This window comes from Leptodactylus fuscus, chromosome 2 (assembly GCF_031893055.1).
Source record: "Leptodactylus fuscus isolate aLepFus1 chromosome 2, aLepFus1.hap2, whole genome shotgun sequence".
In the NCBI taxonomy this organism is placed as follows: Eukaryota; Metazoa; Chordata; class Amphibia; order Anura; family Leptodactylidae; genus Leptodactylus; species Leptodactylus fuscus.
Window position 1 is genome coordinate 236314701 of NC_134266.1, and position 22136 is coordinate 236336836.

Genomic DNA, 22136 nt, shown 5'->3' on the forward strand with positions numbered 1-22136 from the left:
CCATTCTCCATTTGTAAGTAGAGACGGAAGGTTCCCATAGGAGCAAGGGTGTATTAAAAACTCCCAGGGAATGACCACTTTGTGGGAAGGAGTTGGCATTCCTGTTCTAGAAGCTCTATGCTCAGGAAGTACGGCAAAGGTCCTTAAGGGGATAAGCCGACTTGGGAGGGTTTAGACTTTTTCAGTATAAAAAGTCCAGTCCTCCAGTTCTAGCCTTGTGCCCTGTTTAGATGAAAGAGGAAGTAGGTTTATTTCTCTTAAAGCCTTAGAAGACATAGGACCTTGTGGCTTATAGGAGTCTTTCCCTGTGTTAGAGACAAAGCTTAGCCAGGGAAAGCATAGAGGGTAAAGTTCTATTGAGAAGGCAAATTCCCCTAGTGTATAACAGAGATGGAGTAAACCTTGGTAGCAGTTTGTTGATTATCAAGCAGATCATGCTGGGGGAAATGCCCAAGGTGAAAGGCACGCATAACGCCATTGTGGAATGGTACATATTGATCAGTGTGTGTGAATATGTATAATAGGCTTGACACCATTGTCGAATGGTATATGCCTATTGCGCAAGGACATAATATTCATTACAGGTTCCTGTTTACATCAGGTCAGATATTTAGTGATTGGAGAATAAAACCCCTTTCTGACAACAGTGCAAACGGCTACAGTCTTCGGCAGGTTATAATAGGTCCGTCTGTTCTGATAATAGTGTATGTAGGTTACACTTTATGCCTGTGCGGATAAAGGGGTCCGGATAATGGCCTATATACATTCTGCCTGTTCTGCAGCAGGGTCAGGGGCCAGATCTTTTGAGGGAAAAGGTTCTCATTCTACCCTTCCGGGATTCTGAGCAAAGGATTATGTCTATTGATCCTTAGCCTATCAGTTTCAAAAAAGAAATTCCACTCCTGCGGACAGAGATGGATGATTCAATGCCATTAGGTAAAGCCAGGAACGTTGAAGAGGTAGGTTATTTGCGCTCTCCACTGCGAGGCACTTAGGGGAGATTCAGGCCCTATCTATTAGGGAACCTGATCTTAGAATCAAAGTGACAGGATTCTTTAAGGCCGGATCCAAAATTTTGTGCCGGAAGCAGTGTCAAGCGTTCCTCAAGCAGGCCATGGACATCAGAAGGGCAGTGGTCGCCTACCCGGAAACTACCTACTCCTGGAGAAAGGATGTAAATTTATTAATTAAATTTGTGAGTACAAAAATAAAGGTCAGAAGGCTTCCGAAACTACCATTGCAGGGGGATTAATGTGACAATCCTGCAGGCTTTCCTGTTAAGTAATCTACCAGAGCCAGGGAACATCAAAGCTCATTCAACTGGGGCAGCTTCCTCCTCTTGGGCGGAGAGACGGAGAGCTTCCCTAGAGCAGATATGCAGGGCTCCCACTTGAGCTAGTTCGCTGACCTTTGCTAAACACTACAGGTTAGGTTCGGTAAGTGATTTAGCCTTTGGACGTAAGGTCCTTTCGGCAGATAATCCCTCCCTAGGAGTCAGCGCCGCACCTCCCATGAGGCGACCTGAAGCGAGCGCTTCAGGCGGCGCTATGCCAGGGCCTCAGGGAGGGCGGCATTTTTGCTAACCTAAGCCAGTCCAGGACAAGCTGTCCGGGACTGGCTTAGCACGGAGCGGTGGTTTGGGGAGGCCACTGGAGCAGTGCTGCTCCAGCCACCTCCCTGCACGCGCAGGCAGTCTCTGGGCCTGCTCTCTGCTGGCGAAAGGCGCTAAGCCCTGCCCCCTCCGCTAAGCCATGCCCCCTCCCCGGCAAGGGGGGGGGGGCGGCTTTCTGCACTTTGCCTCAGGCGGCGAAAGGGACAGGTTCACCCCTGCTAGGAGTTGTAATCTGGTATATCTCCTTGTGTAGCCATCATGGTGGATGTAATGGAAAACCAAAGTTAGAACTTACCGGTAACTCTATTTCCGTGAAATCCACCATGACGGCGTCTAATTACCCTCCTAGTTAATATCTTTATGTAAGACAGTATACTGTAGTTCATATTTCGTACCTTTCCTTTGTGATTTGGTAAACACTGGTGAATGGTGGTGGGAGTGGTGTATTTAACGAGTTTCTCAGTTCCTGTCCCTACAGCGGGTCAGAGGTCAACCTCCTTGTGTAGCAGTCATGGTGGATTACATGGAAATGGTTACCGGTAAGTTCTAACTCCGGTTTTCCTTGTGCCACTAAGAAATTCAAGGCCGAGTTCCTGCACCCATTGGCAAATTATCTGGACAAAATTCAGTCACCTTTTAAAATGATTAAAGAAAAGCTTCAAAATTATGTATAATTTTTGATGCTATATATCTGCAAAAATTCATGTTCATGGGGGAACTAAAAGATATATGATGTGAAGATTGATAATCCTTTAAGAAAAAAAAAAAATAATCCAGGATTATGATTCTATGTGAGTCAAACTCTGTCTGATCCTGCAGTCCTATTTCCTTCAATCTCTCCTTGTTTTAGATGTACAGGTATAAACAAAAAAAAAATGCCATTGACTTTAATAAGTCGTCATACCACATTAAAATAATGCAGCATCGTGTGGTGTTTGTCCATTATATTTGATGGAATCCGCAACAGACTACTAACTCTCCAACATGGATGTGAATGTATCAATCGCAGGATGAATAGATTTGTTAATGATAGGCAAATGATAAAAGTAGAAATAAAATATTCAAAAATCTCAATTCATTCAGTATATAGTATGAGCGCCAGGCACATAAATACAGACACTTTACATACCTCGGCATGTTGTCAGTGATATTAAAGGTCTTCTGAAGACTGTTTTGCTATGCTGACTGTGCTTGGGCACACGTTTTCAAGGATTGCTAATGGCAACTTTAATTGCTGACCAAAGGTGTCCCAGATGTGCTTGATGGGATATGAGTCCGGAGATGCTGCAGGCCTTGGTAACGCAGTTAAACCCTTAGGCCTGATTCACATCTGTGTTTCGGTATTCTTTCCAGAAGTCCGCTTGGGGGACACCCCCCCCCCCCCCCCCCCCCCCGAATGGCTGTGCCGAAGGGCTGTGCAGAAATGCATTATTTTATTTTTATTTTTTTTACTAGATTTCCTAGTAATTTAAGGAATGGAAGTAACCTAGGAACAGAAACCTATGCGCATTAGAAAGCGGTTACTAAGAAACCACATGGACCTCTAAGGCTATAATGGGATCCATGTGGTTTCCGTATGAAACAACTGCTGCTTGCAGTTCTCTCTCCGCGTGATTTGTGCAGAAGCCACACAGACCCCGTTATAGTCTATGGGGTCCGTGTGGTTTCTTAGCTAACCCCTTTTTAATGCATATAGGTTTCTGTTCGTGGAGTCCCTGAACGGAAAACTGAACGCAGATGTGAGCCGAGCCTAAAAATGACCTTTTGGTGCTCATGTGCAGTTTGCACCTTCAGTGCTGTTTGTGTTGCGCAACTGTTCTTCCTAATACACACAGAGGATGATCTTGTCATCGTCCTGTCATGTTGGCAATGCAGCAATCTGTAGCCTGGCTACTAGTTTCAGCTTTTACAAGCCTGTTTAGTGTTTTTATAAAGTAGCATGTTTTTACACTCAGGGCTCGTTCACATCTGCGCCCGGCACTCCGTACTTCAGGTTTCCGTTTCCTGCATAAAACAGAGGCAGGATACGGATACCTGCAGGAGTCTTTCTCACCCATTCATTTGAATGGGTGAGAAAGATGTCCGGCCGTGAGCGGTGGTGAGCGTTTTAGGCTCTCTGCCGCGAAACTGGGTTTTATAATCCGGACACAGAGTCTGACATGCAGTACTCTGTGTCCGGATTAAAAAAAAAGTTTTGCGGCGGAGAGCCTAAAACGCTCACCGCCGGACCCGGTCTATGGTTTCCGTCTTCTGGCATGCAGAAGATGGAAACCATAGAACGGAGACCCTGAACGCAGGTGTGAACCTAGCGTCAGGGATTTAAGTGGATAACTAGAAGTATGCATTAACATTTTTCAGAAGTTTGCTGTGTATTTTAGAAGGGGTACAATAACCCTTTGCAGGCTATGCTGCAGTGTGTGTCTAACAGTCCATGCATGCTCTATATAGGAATACTGGGACAGGAATATGGAAATAGGTTCTCCATAACAGAAAACATCCTCTAGTGCAAGTTAGCACCCTATATAGATCAATGCCTGGTTTACTATGTCCTTCTGTATCCTTTTAGACATTCTGATGTTCCTCACCCTAAAAGCAGAAAACCCAGACCTCATGAAATAGAGAAGTTGGAATCTTTCCGAACATTCGCTGGTGAGGTTACTTAACATGTATGTTGTCCTGGTTAATACTATTATATGGATTTATATAGTGTTCTCTTTTCTACTCTTTCTGTTTAGTTTGTTTATCCCTGGATCTGAAAACTGCCAATCCAAATCTCCTGGTATCCTGCAGAAATAAATGTGTGAGATATCAAGAGGAGGCCCTGACTGTGGCCCCACGTCCAGAGAGGTTTGACTCCAAACCATGTGTTTTGGCAACCACTGGGTTCAGATTAGGGAAACATTATTGGGAAGTGGATGTCGGAGGTGGAATATACTGGACCATTGGCATTGCTAAGCAGTCTGTATGCAGAAAAGGATTCTTTAGGATCGAACCTGGAAGAGGAATATGGGCAATTGGCTTACTTGGCATGTATGTAGATAGATACTACGCTTTCACCAGCCCTGATACCCTCTTGAAACCTAAGGAGCAACCTGAAAGAATTGGAGTCTTCTTGAACTGCGATGAAGGCTTTCTTTCCTTTTACAATGCTTTCAACCTAGAGCACCTTTTCACATTTAAAGTGCCACAATTGCCTGAAAATTTCTACCCCTTTTTTTGTGTCGGAGCTTTAGGGACAGTACTTAAACTGAACTGCTGAACATTAAGTTTTAGTTGTAGTAGGAAAGTTGCAGCCAAAGCACATTTTTAATTTTTATTTTTTTAAAATCCTGAGTTTTAGGTAGTTTTTAATAGACCAGTGTCATGTATAGCCACTGGATTGGGGTGGGGGGGGGGGGGAGAGAGATGCCTACACCTTGTATCTGGTGTGAGTGGTGCATGGTGACTCTATTAAAGTGTACTCCTGTTTTAGATACAACATGTTACACTCTATCCAGAGCATACTGGGCATTATGATCAGTGGATGTCTCACTGCTGGGACATCCGCTGATCTTGAGAACCAGGGTGTTTTGCACCCCAATTCTGACAAGAGCGCATGGCTGGATGGTCCCCATGTGAATGGAGGACCATTCAAGATGTCAGTAAGCATTCAGCTGTGTCCAGCAGTGGGATACCACTGATCAGCAAGTTAACTTGTTCTAACTGGAAAAACCCTTTAACCCTTCACAAGTAGACTGTACAAAATGGACCTTAGACGTTCCTCAGATGGATGTATTATGGCTCAGTGTTAGAGCCTTATGAAATATTGGATCATTGACATTTTAGTAACACAAAATCTATTTTATTTTTTTAGTGGAAAGATTTTTCTTAATTCTCTTAGACATGCCTTCATTCTTGGTGTTTTTAAATGAGTTGTCTGCTTTTTGGTTTAATTGTGTAAGGATAAGAAATTATTCACTTTAGGACTTGCTTTAGCCCTCACCTAGTAGCCCCTGCTGCTTACTGTGGGTACCATAGATTCTCAAAGATGACAGCTGTGCAGACATCTATCACAGTTACAGGACATCCATAGTTGCTTACTTTAGGAACAGTATAAAAGACAGTCCCATCTTGGAGAATCTGTGGATGTCTGGTACTTATGGTGAATCGTGGGCACTTGTAAATGCGGCCTGAAGCAAGGCATTGGCTTATTAGGCAGTTGCAGAGCAGTAATGTATGGTATTTTTCTTTTAAAAAACTTTGCATTAAAACAAACACCTATTTAATGGTGTCAAGATACAGCTTTACTATGGTCACTGGTTAAAGGAGTTGTGCAGGACTTTGAAAACATGGCTGACTAGAGATGTGGCGTTGCCAGTGACCAATGGACATATCACTTACTGAGAAGTAGAAAGTGGGCATGTTTTGAAAGTCCTGCACTGCCCCTTTAAGCCCTTGCAACACATTCAGGACTAAATGTTCCACATGTAGAGGGAATAAGTCCTGCAGATATCTAGATCTGCAGAAGGCCAGTTATGTTGCTGGTGTGTCATGTCGCAAAGCAGCTGGCTGCAGATCCACACCAAAATTTGCATCCTTTATGAATTTTACACCATGTCTGAACTTAATGGGAATGATACGGGTAATACATCACTAAATATATGGTAAAAGCCACAAAGTGGGGGGGATAGTTTTATTAAAATGGATGCATTTTGTACTTTTAAAATCTTAAGTTTTATTTTCTGACCCTTGGGTTTTTAATTTTAAGATTTAAAAAAAAAAAAAAAAAAAACTAAGGCAAAAAATTGATATGGTGGATAGTGAATTTTTTTGTGATCAGACTGTAAAAAATATAGCAAGTACATTTTTCATCTATAATAAAAGTCTTACACTTTTCTGCCTCCTTTACTTGAGCACTCTTTTTGGGATTTGTGTGCATCTAATATAAAATATAGCACTTCATATAGTACCAGCTGACTTTCAACTACTATGAGACCTTATACAGGCTTTCCCTACCAAACAGGACCTAGACGAGGTGGTGTCCCGCTTGGAACAAGTTTCTGCACACAGTCAAAGTAGAGATGTCTCATGTCAGCTCATGGGCTGAAACTACTGAACAATCTGAGTTCAACCGCAGACTAACTGCAGTGTAATACATCCAAGATCACTCTATTATCCACCTTAAGGGCTCGTGCACATGGTGTAAACACGTGCTCATTTTGGCAAAATACACGTGTAAAAATCAGACTCCCATTGAAGTGTGAAAATGTCATTGAAGTCAATGGCAGTCTGATGTTTACAGTATGTGTATTCTTTACACGTGTACTTTGCCAAAATGAGTGCGTGTTCATTCCATGTGCATAGACCCAAAGAATATCACACCCCAAATTGCTGAGCAGGAGACAGAGGAAGGAGGAACTATGTCCACCTATTGGGCATCTCTGAAAAAGGTGATCTAGCTAACCCCAGTGACTTATGTAGAAGAACTGAATATCCAGCAACCGCAGTTAAAATCTTGATTCTTTATTACGAATAAAAACCACAAAAACTGCAATAAGGCATTCCCAGCAAGAAAGTGAAAAAAAATGTTATTTGCTTGGCGTCGGCTGACTCATTTTAGGCTATGACTAAGGGACTTCGGTACTGAAATGCGTCAGCAGTCACCAAGCAAATAACAACATATTTTTTTCACTTTCTTGCTGGGAATGCCTTATTGCCGTTTTTGTATGTTTTTTTTCATTCGTATTAAATAATCAAGATTTTAACTGCGGTTGCTGGATATTTGGTGGTTCTCCATTTGGATTGCTCTGGGCCGATGGAGCCACTTCAGCCGTGCACCTTCTTTTTTTTTTTTTTTTTTTTTTTTTTTTTTTTTACTGAAGAAACTGTGCGTCAGTACTCTTTTGAACATGTTTTATATTTGGACAATTGCAATATTCATAATTATATTGTCTCTGTGTGTGAGCTGTGTTTTTCCCATTCCTTCCCCCCCCCCCCCCCCCCCTTTCCTACGTTATACGACTTCTTATGTAGACTATACTATCTCTCTGAGAGAACATATCCTGAGGTTCGTGGGCCTAACACAGTTTTTGAAGACTCTACTGTGAAGCTGTCAGATGTTTCTACACGCTAACTATGGATTTATCCCACCAACTCCCTCAGAGTTGATACTAAAGATCCTGACCAATATCTTCTGAGCTGAGGTCCCCACCAGTAGCACCTCCTCTGAGAGACAACCCTCTCCACCTACCATTAAATCAGCCTGTCCTATCCAGCTGTGCAGCACCTAGTGTCCCCCCAATTTTTCTGTCTAGTGTCACACTATACTTAGCTCAGGCTCTAAATCTACCACACTGCTAATCCTTCCCTTAGAGGGTCCAGTCTGTGAGGTTCTCTCCTACTCCTGATTTAAGTAGTAGTCCTCTGCCCTCTTAGGATCTCTGTACACTGCCATTGATTTTTGTGTATAGTTATATACCTCTCTCCCCTTCCCCCATGGGGTATTGCCATGTTCACGAGAGACAGCTGTGGGGTCAATGTGCACTATACCCCTTGATAAATTCTGAGAGGGGTGTTTTCAAAATGTCACTTTTTGGTGGTTTCCATTGTATTGATACTGAAGGGGCTCTGTAAGTGTGCCATGGAACCTGAAAACTATTCCAGCAAAATCTGCCCTCCAACTAGTGCTCTTTCCATTTTCGGCCAACCATGTACCTATACAGCAGATTCCAGCCACTTCTAGGATATTGCTGTGTTCATGAGCCATTGATTAATTGTGGGGGGGGGGGGGTTTCCCCTCCTTTATTCCCCAAGTTTTCATTTTCACAAGGAGTTAAAGTGATTGTTTTAGTCATTTTCACAACCTATTGTTAATAAAATCCTGGAAACGGCTGCGAGGCAAAAATGCTCACTATACCCCTTAATATATTAATTTAGTACAGAAAGAGTGAGGTCACTTTTTGATGAATTTTCATTGTATTGGTACTGTAGGCCCATGATGGTGAACCTATGACACGTGTGCCACAGAGAGTGTACAGAGACCTCTCTGCTGGCACACACACCATTGCCTGGGTTGCTAACTAAGGGAGAATCTGGTACAGGGTTCCCCGTTAGCGATCGCGAATGCACATACAGCTGAAAGTTGTCAGTGTAGACCGCGGTCTGCACAACCACGGCCTACGCTGACTGGAGAGTGTGACCTGCAGTCAGAAGGACACCCGGCTGTTCCTCATGGAACTTCAGGTATATAGTTGTTTGTATTATTGAAAGCTCTGTAAAGCCCCATTCACACAACTGTAATTTCTGGGTCTGTAACTGTCTACAATTGTGTATCCACACAGTTTTGAGATTAAATTGCTGTGTTGGCACTTTGCGATAGATTAGTGGGTTTTGGGTTGCAGTTTGGGCACTCGGTCTCTAAAAAGGTTTGCCATCACTGCCCTAGGGGTTCTGCAAGACACGGCCCCTGAAAACTGTCCAGCAAAATCTGCTTTTCAAACACCCAGTGTGCTCCTTCCTTTCCACACACTGCCGTGTGCCCTAATAGAAGTTTACACATTGGATTTTTTTCCATGCTCTGAAGAAATTGCATAACAAACTGTGAAATGCATTTTAACTCCTTGTAAATGTGATTAATTGTAGGGCTAAATAAACAAATTGTTGAAAAAAAAAAATCTAAATTTCACCTCCATTTTGTTTTAAATTTGTGAAATGCTTAAAGGAAACTTTCCAAATGCTGTTTTAAATTATCTGAGGGGTGTCGTTTCGAAAAGGGGGTGATTTATGGGGAGTTTCTAAAATATAGGTCTTTAAAATCCCCTTTAAAACCGAAGTAAACCCTAACAAATGGGTTTGAGAATTTATTTACTTATTTTTTGGTAAATCTGGAAAATCGCAGTTACACTTGTAAGCCTATCGTTCAAAATAAATTAAAGGACAATTAAAAGATGACGCCGAAATAAATCAGAGATATGGTATATAAGTCCTACCATCCAAACTTGTTAATAAATATCTGTCTGAAAGCAGTACATTTCACATTTTGAAAATTGTAAATTTTTCCAAACTTACATCAAATTTCCTGTTTTTCTTATAAACAAAATTTTGTTCAATGTTTATCAATAATATGAAGTACAATGTGTCGTGAAAAAAAACAATCTCAAATTCACTTGTGTAAGTTAAAGTGTATCAAAGTGTCTATTTATTGCCATAGAGTGGCAAATGTCAGTTTTGAAAAATTAGGTACGCTTCACAGTCTGGGTGAATGGTATATAAACTGGTAATAATAAGATATAACTTTTACTAGTTGCCACTTAGGCTAAAAACGTCCACACATACTACATATATAAGACTCATATATGTAAAAACCACTGAATCGGAGCAAGATTTTATCTCCCTCAGTAAACATTCAGCCTATTCTGTGTGTATTGATGAGAACTAAAAGTGGATACACTATTATGACACAGTGTTCCACCATAGATATACACTCACAGCTATTCAGAATTGGCTGAGAATAGAGTTACATTGACTCACTGTCATATTCCTGAGCCAAATTGAACTGGTAACATATATGGTAAATAAAATAAAAGGAGCGTGATAGCTTTAAATTAGGTGCTGTAGGATCATATGCAGCAAACCAACACTGCTGTGGTAGTTCGAGACAGCTATATTGTAACTACCAAGATAAAATCTTGCTCCCATTCAGTGGTTTTTACATATATGAGTCTTATATATGTAGTATGTGTGGACGTTTTTAGCCTAAGTGGCAACTAATAAAAGTTATATCTTATTATTACCAGTTTATATACAGTCCTATGAAAAAGTTTGGGCACCCCTATTAATTTTAATCATTTTTAGTTCTAAATATTTTGGTGTTTGCAGCAGCCATTTCAGTTTGATATATCTAATAACTGATGGACACAGTAATATTTCAGGATTGAAATGAGGTTTATTGTACTAACAGAAAATGTGCAATATGCATTAAACCAAAATTTGACCGGTGCAAAAGTATGGGCACCTCAACAGAAAAGTGACATTAATATTTAGTAGATCCTCCTTTTGCAGAGATAACAGCCTCTAGTCGCTTCCTGTAGCTTTTAATCAGTTCCTAGATCCTGGATGAAGGTATTTTGGACCATTCCTCTTTACAAAACAATTCAAGTTCAGTTAAGTTTGATGGTCACCGAGCATGGACAGCCCGCTCTCAAATGATCTGAAAACAAAGATTGTTCAACATAGTTGTTCATGGGCAGAATACAAAAAGTTGTCTCAGAGATTTAACCTGTCAGTTTCAACTGTGAGGAACATAGTAAGGAAATGGAAGACCACAGGGACAGTTCTTGTTAAGCCCAGAAGTGGCAGGCCAAGAAAAATATCAGAAAGGCAGAGAAGAAGAATGGTGAGAACAGTCAAGGACAATCCACACACCACCTCCAAAGAGCTGCAGCATCATCTTGCTGCAGATGGTGTCACTGTGCATCGGTCAACAATACAGCGCACTTTGCACAAGGAGAAGCTGTATGGGAGATTGATGAGAAAGAAGCTGTTTCTGCAACCACTCCACAAACAGAGGCCCCTTAGGTATGTAAAAGCACATTTGGACAAGCCTGTGGACTGTTGAAACAAAGATTGAGTTGTTTGGTCATACAAAAAGGCGTTATGCATGGCGTTCAAAAAAAAAAAAACAGCATTCCAAGAAAAACACTTGCTACCCACTGTAAAATTTGGTGGAAGTTCCATCATGCTTTGGGGCTGTGTGGCCAATGCCGACACCGGGAATCTTGTTAAAGTTGAGGGCCGCATGGATTCCACTCAGTATCAGCAGATTCTTGAGAATAATGTTCAAGAATCAGTGACGAAGTTGAAGTTACGCCGGGGATAGATATTTCAGCAAGACAATGATCCAAAACACCTCTCCAAATCAACTCGGGCATTCATGCAGAGGAACAATTACAATGTTCTGGAATGGCCATCCCAGTCCCCAGACCTGAATATCATTGAACATCTGTGGGATGATTTGAAGCAGGCTGTCCATGCTCGGCCACCATCTAACTTAACTGAACTTGAATTGTTTTGTAAAGAGGAATGGTCCAAAATACCTTCATCCAGGAACTGATTAAAAGCTACAGGAAGCGACTAGAGGCTGTTATCTTTGCAAAAGGAGGATCTACTAAATATTAATGTCACTTTTCTGTTGAGGTGCCCATACTTTTGCACTGGTCAAATTTTGGTTTAATGCATATTGCACATTTTCTGTTAGTACAATAAACCTCATTTCAATCCTGAAATATTACTGTGTCCATCAGTTATTAGATATATCAAACTGAAATGGCTGCTGCAAATACCAAAATATTTAGAACTAAAAATGATTAAGATTAATAGGGGTGCCCAAACTTTTTCATAGGACTGTACCATTCACCTAGACTGTGAAGCATAGATATAGTGGTTGAAATTAACCCCTGTGACCATATGAAAAATTAGGTATTTTGAACTTTATTCGCTGGGCAATGAGTAGCCAGTTAAGGCATTGGCAGAGGGGAGTGGCCAATGAAGAATTGGGGGGAGAAGTGTATTACATGAGCTGGACTGGACTGGTCAGGAACGGGGACATGGATAAGGTTATTACAGTAATTTAAGCAGGAGATTATGGGCATGGACTAGCATCTTTGCAGTTTCAACGGTGAGGAAGGAGTGAATTTTATGGATGTTCTTGAGTTGGGGGTGGCAGGAGGTGCTGAGGGTTTGGATGTGCAACTTGAAGTATAGGTCAGAGTCCAAGGTTATCTCAAGGCAACGGACCCGTGGGACAGAGGTAAGCGTGGTTCCATTAACTTTTATAGGTCAGGTAAAGGGGCCAAGCGATGTGGGGTGAAGATGATGAACTCCTGTTTTCTCCATGTTGAGTTTGAGAAAATGGGAGAATGGCTACGGCTGCTACTCTGCAACTTTGGACAACAGAGAGGTCCAGAGAGAGATAGTTGAGTGTCGTCAGCATAGCAATGGTATTGAAAACCATGAGATTCTATGACTTGGCTGAGGGTGTTGATGGAGAACAGGAGGGGTCCTAGGAAAGAGCCTTGGGGGACACCTACAGAAAGAGGGCTTGACAAGTAGGTCGTGCATGAGTGGGAGATGCTGAATGTGTGGTTGGAGGGGTTTGAGGAGATCCAGGAAAGGGGCAGGCCTGTGATGCCAAGGGATGAGAGCATTTCTAACAAAAGGAAATGGTCGACTGTCAAATGCAGAGGAGAGGTCGAGGAGGAGGACAGAGTATTAACGCTTAGCTTTGGTAGTTAGGTCGTTAGTGAATTTTGCAGTTTCTGTGGAGTGATGGGGTCTGAAGCCTCACTGTAGTCTATCAAAGAGTAAGTTGGACAAGAAATAGGAGGATAGTTCGGAATGGATGTGTTAAAGCAATTTAGAGACGTACGGGAGCAGTGAGATGGAGCAATAGTTGGCAGGAGAGGACGAGTCGAGGGACAGGTTAAGTATAGTTGTGATGGTAGCATGTTTGAAGGCGGAAGGGAAGGATCCATTGGTGAGGGATAGGTTGAAGAGATGTTTTAGGGCCGGAGTAATAACTTTTAGTGAGTTTGTGGATGAGATGTGACTGAATCAAGTTAAGCGCACAGGAGGTGAGGTGGGATTTAGACATTAGGGTGCAGAGCTTTTCATTAGTGACAGTCGAGAAACAGGTTAAAGATGAAGAGCACCGAGCAGTTGGGTAGAGTGGTTGTTGGGGGTGTAGGGGTGAGACTGTCTCTGATGGTGTCAATTTTGCTTTTGAAATAAGAGGCAAAGTCATCAGCTGAGATAAGTGATGTCGGAGGACGGAGAAGGGAATTGAAGGTAGTGAATAGCTGTTTAGGGTTGCAGGATAGAGCAGTTATGAGTGTGGTGAAGTAGACCTGCTTTTCAGAGGTGAGTGCATTCTTGAAGGTGAGAACTGCCTCTTTATACCTGATGAAGTCTTCCTGGGAATGGCTTTTCTTCCAGATTAAAGAGTCCTTTACCCACTTCCCGCCACATTTTTTCATTTTTGACTTCTTGCCTTCTAAACACCATCATTTCCTTATTTTCCCATTTGCAAAGCCATACAGAGGCTTAACATTTTGTGGAACAAATGCTTTATAATGTTACTATTTAATCTGTACATTGTACTTTGAAGCTTGAAAAATAAAAACTGAATTTGTGCAACTTTCTTGCCATGTACGATTCTGGGGACACTAAATTTTAGTTGCCATATCTTGTTACTTTGTAACTTTTTTTTAATGTTTTTGTGTACACGGATGCATAAGATGTGTTTGTTTGTTTTTTGTTTGTCTTTTTTGCTTGGCCAGATGTACTTTTACCATTTAGCTGCAGATCCAAATTTGGAATACAATTTGATAAATTCATACATGTGATCTCAATCATAAAACCTAAACTATACTATACCAAATAATTGCTGTACACACGAGTAATATTTGCAATGTATTTTTTTTATTTTAATATATTACTTGCACAGAAACTAATCAGTTGCTTTTAATGATCAAATAAATAATATCTCTTGAGATTAATACCGTTCTGTCATGAGCAAATATGCCCAGGGTAATAGCGTGGTTATTTTTAATTACATGAGGGTATTAAACCTCCCACCACCACCATCTCCAGGGATCACGGTGTCTTCTCAGATTCTGATTCCGCTGTGAATTTATATTAATAAACTGAGAAACCGATGCTGTAATTACAATGCAATTGTTACACTGGATTTCTCATGGAAACTGTGACAAATCTATTATGTTTGTTATTAATTCCCATTAGCATACAGTTGTCCACACATTAGAAAATATAGGGTGATCAAACATAATAATGCACCATTAGCCTTAACCCCTTTATTAGGGAAATAGTCACAGAACATACACTATGTGATCAAAAGTATCCGGGCACCTGACTGAAAATGACTTACAAGTTGGTGGCGCCCTCCATCGGTAATGCTGGAATTCAATATGGAGATGTATCCAAGCTTACCCTGAGGCTACTGGCCTAATGTCACACCATAGGGTTCAGAATGGAAACACTCTAACCATTTATGTAGATAAACCGCTCCCGTGATGTTAACTAACTTCACCGCAAGATGAAAAGTATATCCTATGTGTTTCCTCATTAAACATTCATCAGGGGCTCTATAGATTTACAAGTAGCAGTAAGAGACTGATGTTAAGAATGGTAATCAAACAATGTCAGTAGCGTGACCGCACTGATGACGGTGGTACTGGTGGATTCCTTATATAACTCACTATTTAACACTGAAGTCAATAGTTATTGAGTCTGATAGTAATAGATCCTGTCTAGAGGGGCTGCAATGTGACGTTCACACTAGCGTCACTGTCCGGCCTTTGGGTTTCCATCCTAATCCCCGGAAAAACTGGATAGGGGATGACTTGCCAGTGGTCACTTTAAAAACCCATTCATTTGAAATCATCCCCCCTTTCCCTAGAATACACATTAAAGTAAAAAAAATACTGTGAAACACATATGCATTTATTTCTGTGTTCAAAAACGCCTGGTCTACAAACATATAAAAAATATTTTTCCCATATGGTGAATGCTGTAGTGGGAAAAAAAAATCTAAAGTGTCGAACCGCTGTATTTTTGCTGTTTCAGCGCTGATCAAAATTTGAATAAAAAGTGATCAAAGCAATAGATATTCCCCAAAATGGTATAAATAAAAAGTACACTTGGCTCAGCAAAAACAGATGCCCTATGCATATACAAATATAAAAAAAAAGTGGGTGTTTAAAATATGGTGACTTTTAGGGAAATTTTTTTGGAAAGTTTTAGAATTTTGCCAAGGAGTTAAAATGTAAATAAAACTATATATATTTGGTATCCCCCGAAATCGTACCAAAACATAAAATATAGGTCATTTTGGCTGCAGAGTGAACACGTAAAAATGAAGCCCATAAGAAAGTCGCATAAATCCTGTTTTTGTGCAATTTTACCCCATTTAGATTTTTTTCCCAGCTTCCCAGTACATTATACAGTATAATAAATGGTACCATTATAAAGTATCATTTGTCCCACAAGCATTATGGAGTTTGGAAGGCGGGGGAGTCAAAAAGAAAAATTTCTCTGTGGGAAGGGGTTAAGGGGGTGCATTTGTATAACAAGCGGAAAAAAATATATAACACTGAGTGGTTTTATGAATTTTTGTACTATTGTATTGCTTTAATCTCTTATAATTTTCTTTTCACTTTTTTTTTTAATATGAAGTTAGGTCTACCAAAACAGGAAAACCACATACCACAACGGTAGAGATGAGCGAGTACTGTTCGGATCAGCCTATCCGAACAGCACGCACCATAGAAATGAATGGATGCACCTGGTACTTCCACTTTGACGGCGGCCGGCCGCTTAACCCCCCGCGTGCCGGCTACGTCCATTCATTTCTATGCGAGCGTGCTGTTCGGATCGGCTGATCCGAACAGTACTCGCTCATCTCTAGACAACGGTCATCTTCACATATAGAAATGCTATATTCATATGATAGTATATGATGGCTTTGTGAGATCTGTATTTTTAATGGACGTCACATGGCAGCATTAGATTTAGAGTGTGTAAATGGAGATTATTCTCATGACCATTAATATAAGTCATGTCCTATATTTGTCCATTTTCACGTGCCCCTCCATACACTGAAATGTATGGGGGAATCTGTGAAAATGGCTGCCACTTGGGTGCAAGACAGGTGTGAAAAATGTATGTTTTTCATGGCCGTTATGCACCTTGGTCATATGAATGTAGCCTAAGAGTGTTCCTGAATGTCATGTTTGAAAGCATACAGATTAAAAAGATGAGGGTGTCTGTGTTGTAAATGGCTGGTTAAAAATGACCTTGTCTATGTATTGAAAGAATCTCCCAATAAAAAAAAGTGATAAAAACAATAGAAAATTGGTAAGACAAGTATGAAAAAAAAGGTGTATTAACAGATTGGAATGATTTATCATGACCAGTGTGTGCCCCGCCAGAGCTGGTGCCTTGTTATAAATTTAGGCGCATCCTCAGGGGTCCATGCACCTAAACAGAAAAGTGGCATAAATGCTGATAAATCTGACAAGGCCCCACCATACTCCCAACTTACCCCCTGTGAAGAAAGTGATTGCAGGACATGTCAGTGTCATTTTTGTACAAGAAAATTGTGGCTTTTCATGGATTCTACACCAGTTTTCTGGTGCACAAGGCAAGATAATATATGTATATGTGTATATTTTTATGCACTTTGTTTATTATACATATGTGCATTATATTGGTGCAGTGTATTTATTTCTATAAGGGATTGATTAATTAGGATTATACACCATATATATAGGGAGAAACTCTCTGGTTCATCAGTAGTGAGAGGGGTACGGTTCTGTCGGACTGTTTTTCTACAGTCGGACCCCTCTGTGTTGCCCTCCATTGTATGTTATATGTTTTGTATGTTTTTTATTGCTTTTTCAATAAATATATATATTTTTATTATTTTTTTGGATTCCTCAATTTTTGTTGTTGCACAAGGCAAGATAAGTCAGCCCAATTGTACACATAGATAAAACTTAGCCCAAATCCAAAATGGGCCATCAAAATAGAAAGAAATTTAGAGATGGAAGTAATTTGCACAGAAAGGGCCACAGCAGACTCTACCTGCTCAGGAGGCTGAGGGCCTTCGGAGTCCAGGGGCCACTTCTTAGGGCCTTTTTCAACTCTGTGGTTGCTTCAGCCATCTTTTTCGGTGTGGCCTGCTGGGGGAGCAGCATATCAACCAGGGACAGAAATAGACTTGACAGGCTGATCAGAAGGGCCAGCTCTGTCCTGGGGAGCCCCCTGGACTCAGTACAGGTGGTGGGTGACAGAAGGATACTATCCGTTTTGACCTCCATGTGGGAGAACAAATCCCACCCCATGTATGGGACCTTGATGGGACTTGGCAGCACTGTAAGTGACCGTCTGCTTCACCCCAAGTGTGAGAAGGAGCGCTATCGCAGGTCCTTCCTTCCAACCGCGACCAGGCTGTATAATCTACATCAGTCCAAGCGAAGATCACTCTGCACAGAGAACTAATGATTATGATTATGAAGTCTTCCTTCTTCTTCTGTTCCTTAGCTGCTATGGACTCCTGGTATATCTTCTCTTCTCAGCACATGTGTGTCTACGTCTGTAATATATTACTGTGTATTATCCTGTATCTGTCTTACTTTGCTTCTATAACATACTGGAATTTCCCAACTGTCGGACTATTAAAGGATTATCTTATTTGAGAGAAACATATTAATATGGGGTTTTAGTGGCAATGTAAACCTTTTCCAAAATTGTTGTACCATAGAGGACAGCCAAAATATATGGCTTTGGGAGCCCTCCTACAAGGTTTATAATTCTTTGCTGGTTCCTATTATGATATATCTATATGGGGTCAGTCACAGCTCTGTTTTTTCATTACAATAGTTAAGTCATAAAATCTTGTCTCCATTACCACCTCTAACAGGAGTTACTGAAGACAGATTTAGGCCACATCCAGACTGCCAAAATTCTTCGACATTTTAGCAATATTTATCAGAATTGTCCCCCAAATTGTGACTGCACAGCAGGTCTAATGAACTGAACTAGCAGCATTATAGGGGCCTTATTCAGCTCCCATCGAACTCATTAATAAATCTATCTTTATAAAGTAAGCTCCCCCTAGTGGTGACTGTAGACTTGCAGAATTTTTATAATTAATAAAGTGATCAGTTCACTTTATATCCTTCCTAAAGTAATTTATACCCCAAATCTAACTTTCACAACCCTGGTGTCAAATATTCAGCGAGGAATTGAGATACTGTAATAGACATTTTATATGACTACAAAAACAAGAGGTTTCCATTAGGATATAAAAACTCTGGGGGAAGAAGCCTCAAAGGACTCCGATGTGATATAACTACAACCTTGAATCAGGCCTTCATTCACGGAGTAAAATAACCTGAGAGGTAGGTGTTGCATTTTCATTGTATACTACATTGGCCTAGCTGGGGCTTCTTCAGTACTAGAGATGCTCTGCTTATGGCAGAATGATCCTAGTCAGACTCCATTCAGAAGGATATGCTAGAGCAATACACTGGTAGATGCAAGTACACAAGCAAGCAAATGTACTGAAATGTATATTACAATGGAAAGTATATTGTAATGGACATTAGGCAGTGTGTTCTGTGCACTGTTGTTGTGGGTATGCAGCACAAGGCATACTAATATCTATCTATCTATCTATCTATCTATCTATCTATCTATCTATCTATCTCCTTTCTATCTATCTGTCTATCATATATCTATCCATCTCTCTCTCTATCTATCTATCTATCGTATGAGAATATCCCTCACATTGAGCAGTCTCAAGACCAATATCATATACTCTATGCTTTACTTGTATTCCTTCCTGCAGACAAAATATCTAATACTAAATTTACTTCTTTATAAACAGTAAAATATATGTTAACATTGTGATTATAAGGTCCCATGAAGCAGAAACACAGTGGGAAAAAAAAGCAGTATTTTATAGTACCAGGAAAGTGAATGCGAGTTCATTAATCTCATGCACACACTGTAGAACGATTAGAGAAACAGAAAATCTGCGGCCGCAAAATAAAGCGGCGTATACGATCCAGGCTCCCATTGAAATCAGTGGGAGCTTTTACGGTGCTCAAAATCTCACACGCCGTATACGTGCCAGGTCACGCGGCACGTTACTCCGTGTGAATGGACCCTAAGATTTACGCTGTGGGGGTTTTTTTACTGTGATTTGTGATATGGGGCCTGAGTCTTAGACTTGAGCTTTACTGCTTCTATGTAAAGAATACAATGGGGCAGATTTCTGAAAAGTATATTAAAGAAAAACTGTCTTAATAAAATAAAATTACACACAAATATTGAAATTATTTGGATCTGAAAATAAGATATACAGTATGTTTTATGTATGCAAGGCGGTTTGCTTGTTTAGAAATCTTTTAACAAAGAAATTATATTATTTATTGTGTTAGAATATATTATATTATATCATATTATTTATTACATTTTAAAACCATGCACAAGAACAAGGGGCACAATCTGAAAATCAGAAACAATATCAGGAAATATTATTTCTCAGAAAGACTAACAGCTTGGAGCAAACTTCAGCAGATGTGATTGAGAAATCTACAGTAAGTGAATGTAAGCATGTCTGGAAAAACAGCCGTGTATTCCAAGATACAATAGTATAAGGGCAGACTAGATGGACCATGTGCTTGTTCTCTTTTTGTCACTTTTCTATGTTTCTATAATATTAATAGTTCCTAAACTAAGGGGGGGGGGGGTAATATATAATATATAATATTCATTTGTAACCAGACAGATGTAATAGAGAAGTATGTAATACAAATAATATAATACGTTTAATAGGTGTATGATAATAGTAGAATAAAATACATGTTTGTGTGTTGTCTATGTTTTAGTTGTGACAGTTTATGTGTGAACAAACTCTTGTACTGGATTTCAGAGGACCAGTGTAGATAAGATAAGATAATCGATAATAGATAGTAGTGTGTCAGGGTAAAACGTACATGATATGCATAAGTAGAAATAAGCTAATATGACATATTTTGCTATTCTGACATTGATATTTTCTATTGCAAATCTGATTTTTCCCGCATTTAAAGAAACCCTGTCTGTGTGTGGATGGGATTTGTTTCTATCCCATTAACTACACTAATACTGTAAATTGCAATGGTTTAGATGATGGCAATGTCTCCGTTGGCTAACCAGATGTGACTTGTTGCCCTGGTCTTAAGGAGAAAAATCCTACTGAAAACGGTAAACTATGTGTTGCTGTTCCTTGCAGGAATATCTTACATGGCAGAGTGGAATACCACACATTTCACAGAATTTATTCTCCTCGGACTGACAGATAATCCGAAACTTGAGATTATACTCTTTGTCCTCTTCTTCATCTTCTACATTATTACCCTGACTGGTAACCTAGGCATCCTAGTGGCCATCAGAGCAGATCCTCGGCTTCACACTCCCATGTATTTTTTTCTCAACAATCTGTCGTTCTTGGATCTGTGCTATGCCACTATTATCACCCCCAAAACGTTGGTGAATTTTATGTCAAAGTCCAAAACCATTGGTTACAAAGAATGCGCCGTACAGATGTATTTCTTTGCTGCTTCAGTGACCACTGAATGCTTCTTATTGGGCATCATGGCCTACGATCGCTATGTGGCAATATGTAACCCACTACTTTATACAGTTGTAATGAGTAACACTATTTGTCTACGACTTGTGGCTAGTGCATACACTCTGGGATACCTCAACGCAACCCTACATACCATTACCACTTTCCGACTACCATTCTGTAAGACCAACAAGATCGATCACTTCTTCTGCGATGTTCCTCCTCTACTGAAATTGTCCTGCACCAAAACCACCATGAATGAAATACTGATGTTCATTTTTGGAGGTTTTGCAGAAACAAGCTCCCTCACCACCATCATAGTCTCCTACAGCTACATTATATCCAGCATACTTCGAATTCGCTCAGTGGAGGGGAGGAAGAAGGCATTTTCCACCTGTGCATCTCACTTTATGGCTGTCACCATATTTTACAGCACCATCCTCTTCATGTACTTGAGACCTACTTCTACTTATTCCATGAGCCAGGACAGAGTTGCGTCCGTATTCTACAGTGTCATTATACCTATGCTTAACCCTCTAATTTACAGTCTGAGGAACAATGAAGTGGCACAAGCCTTAAAGAGAATTAGGACAAAATACTGTTGTAAAGGCAAATAATAGACCATAAATGTGCAGAGTCTGTTTTATTGTACAATGCGTACACTGTAATATATTTTTGTTTTAATAAAGAGGATAATGATGATAATAATTATAATGTTTGGTCGTTTTTTTTTTTGTTTTTTTTTACATCTGTCTTTGTTGTTACATAAAGGTATTTTTCTTTTATGTTTTTTTTTTTTTTTTTTAATTAATACCGTGATGAAAAAATAGAGTTTACCATGCAAAACAGATATTTGCTTTGCTCTTTGTTTTTGAAATGTGTCCTATCACTATGACTAGAGCCACATTTTAGCAGGGAGTCAGCGCGGGTGCTGGGGCCTCCTGCTTCACTCAGGCTTAAAGGGGTATTCCCATGTCGCATACTCACCAGTCTTCGCTGCTGTAAAATCTTTTTTCTTCCTGCTTTGTTGCGTCATTGGTGGGCAGGGATACATATGCAAAGCCAGCGGCGAGATGATGTCGCTTCTATGCCGCTGGCCCTGCGTGCGCGCTCATAGATGGTGAGACCAGTCAGTTCTCCAGCCTTCACAATGCCAATACAGACCCGGCATCTGCTGTAATAGAGAGGCGGATGCCGGGGAGGGTTAGACGCCAGCACAGGTGCCTGCGACATCGCTACGCTCCTGCCCTGCATGAAGCCAGCAGCGGCAGGAGCGATGCTGCTATTCCGCTATTCCTTGTGATGGGACACCCCCTTTAATTTGTAGGACATCTATAGAAGGTTATAGTG

At 40.6% G+C, this 22136-nt stretch overlaps 2 protein-coding genes across 2 annotated transcripts in view; both read left to right on the plus strand.

Moving 5' to 3' along the window:
- LOC142194122 (E3 ubiquitin-protein ligase TRIM39-like) overlaps window positions 1-4871 on the plus strand; it is a 25843-nt gene extending 20972 nt beyond the window's left edge. Inside the window, exons 6-7 of the mRNA XM_075263141.1 lie at window positions 4179-4261; window positions 4348-4871. Coding sequence (XP_075119242.1) covers window positions 4179-4261; window positions 4348-4871 — 607 coding nt within the window. The remainder of the gene's footprint in view (window positions 1-4178; window positions 4262-4347) is intronic.
- LOC142195835 (olfactory receptor 5AP2-like) lies at window positions 4614-21403 on the plus strand. The gene is made up of 2 exons (XM_075265892.1): window positions 4614-4642; window positions 20451-21403. Exon 2 carries the CDS (start codon window positions 20462-20464, stop codon window positions 21401-21403), a length of 942 nt encoding a protein of 313 aa, XP_075121993.1. The 5' UTR covers window positions 4614-4642; window positions 20451-20461.
- Window positions 21404-22136: the final 733 nt, after the last annotated feature.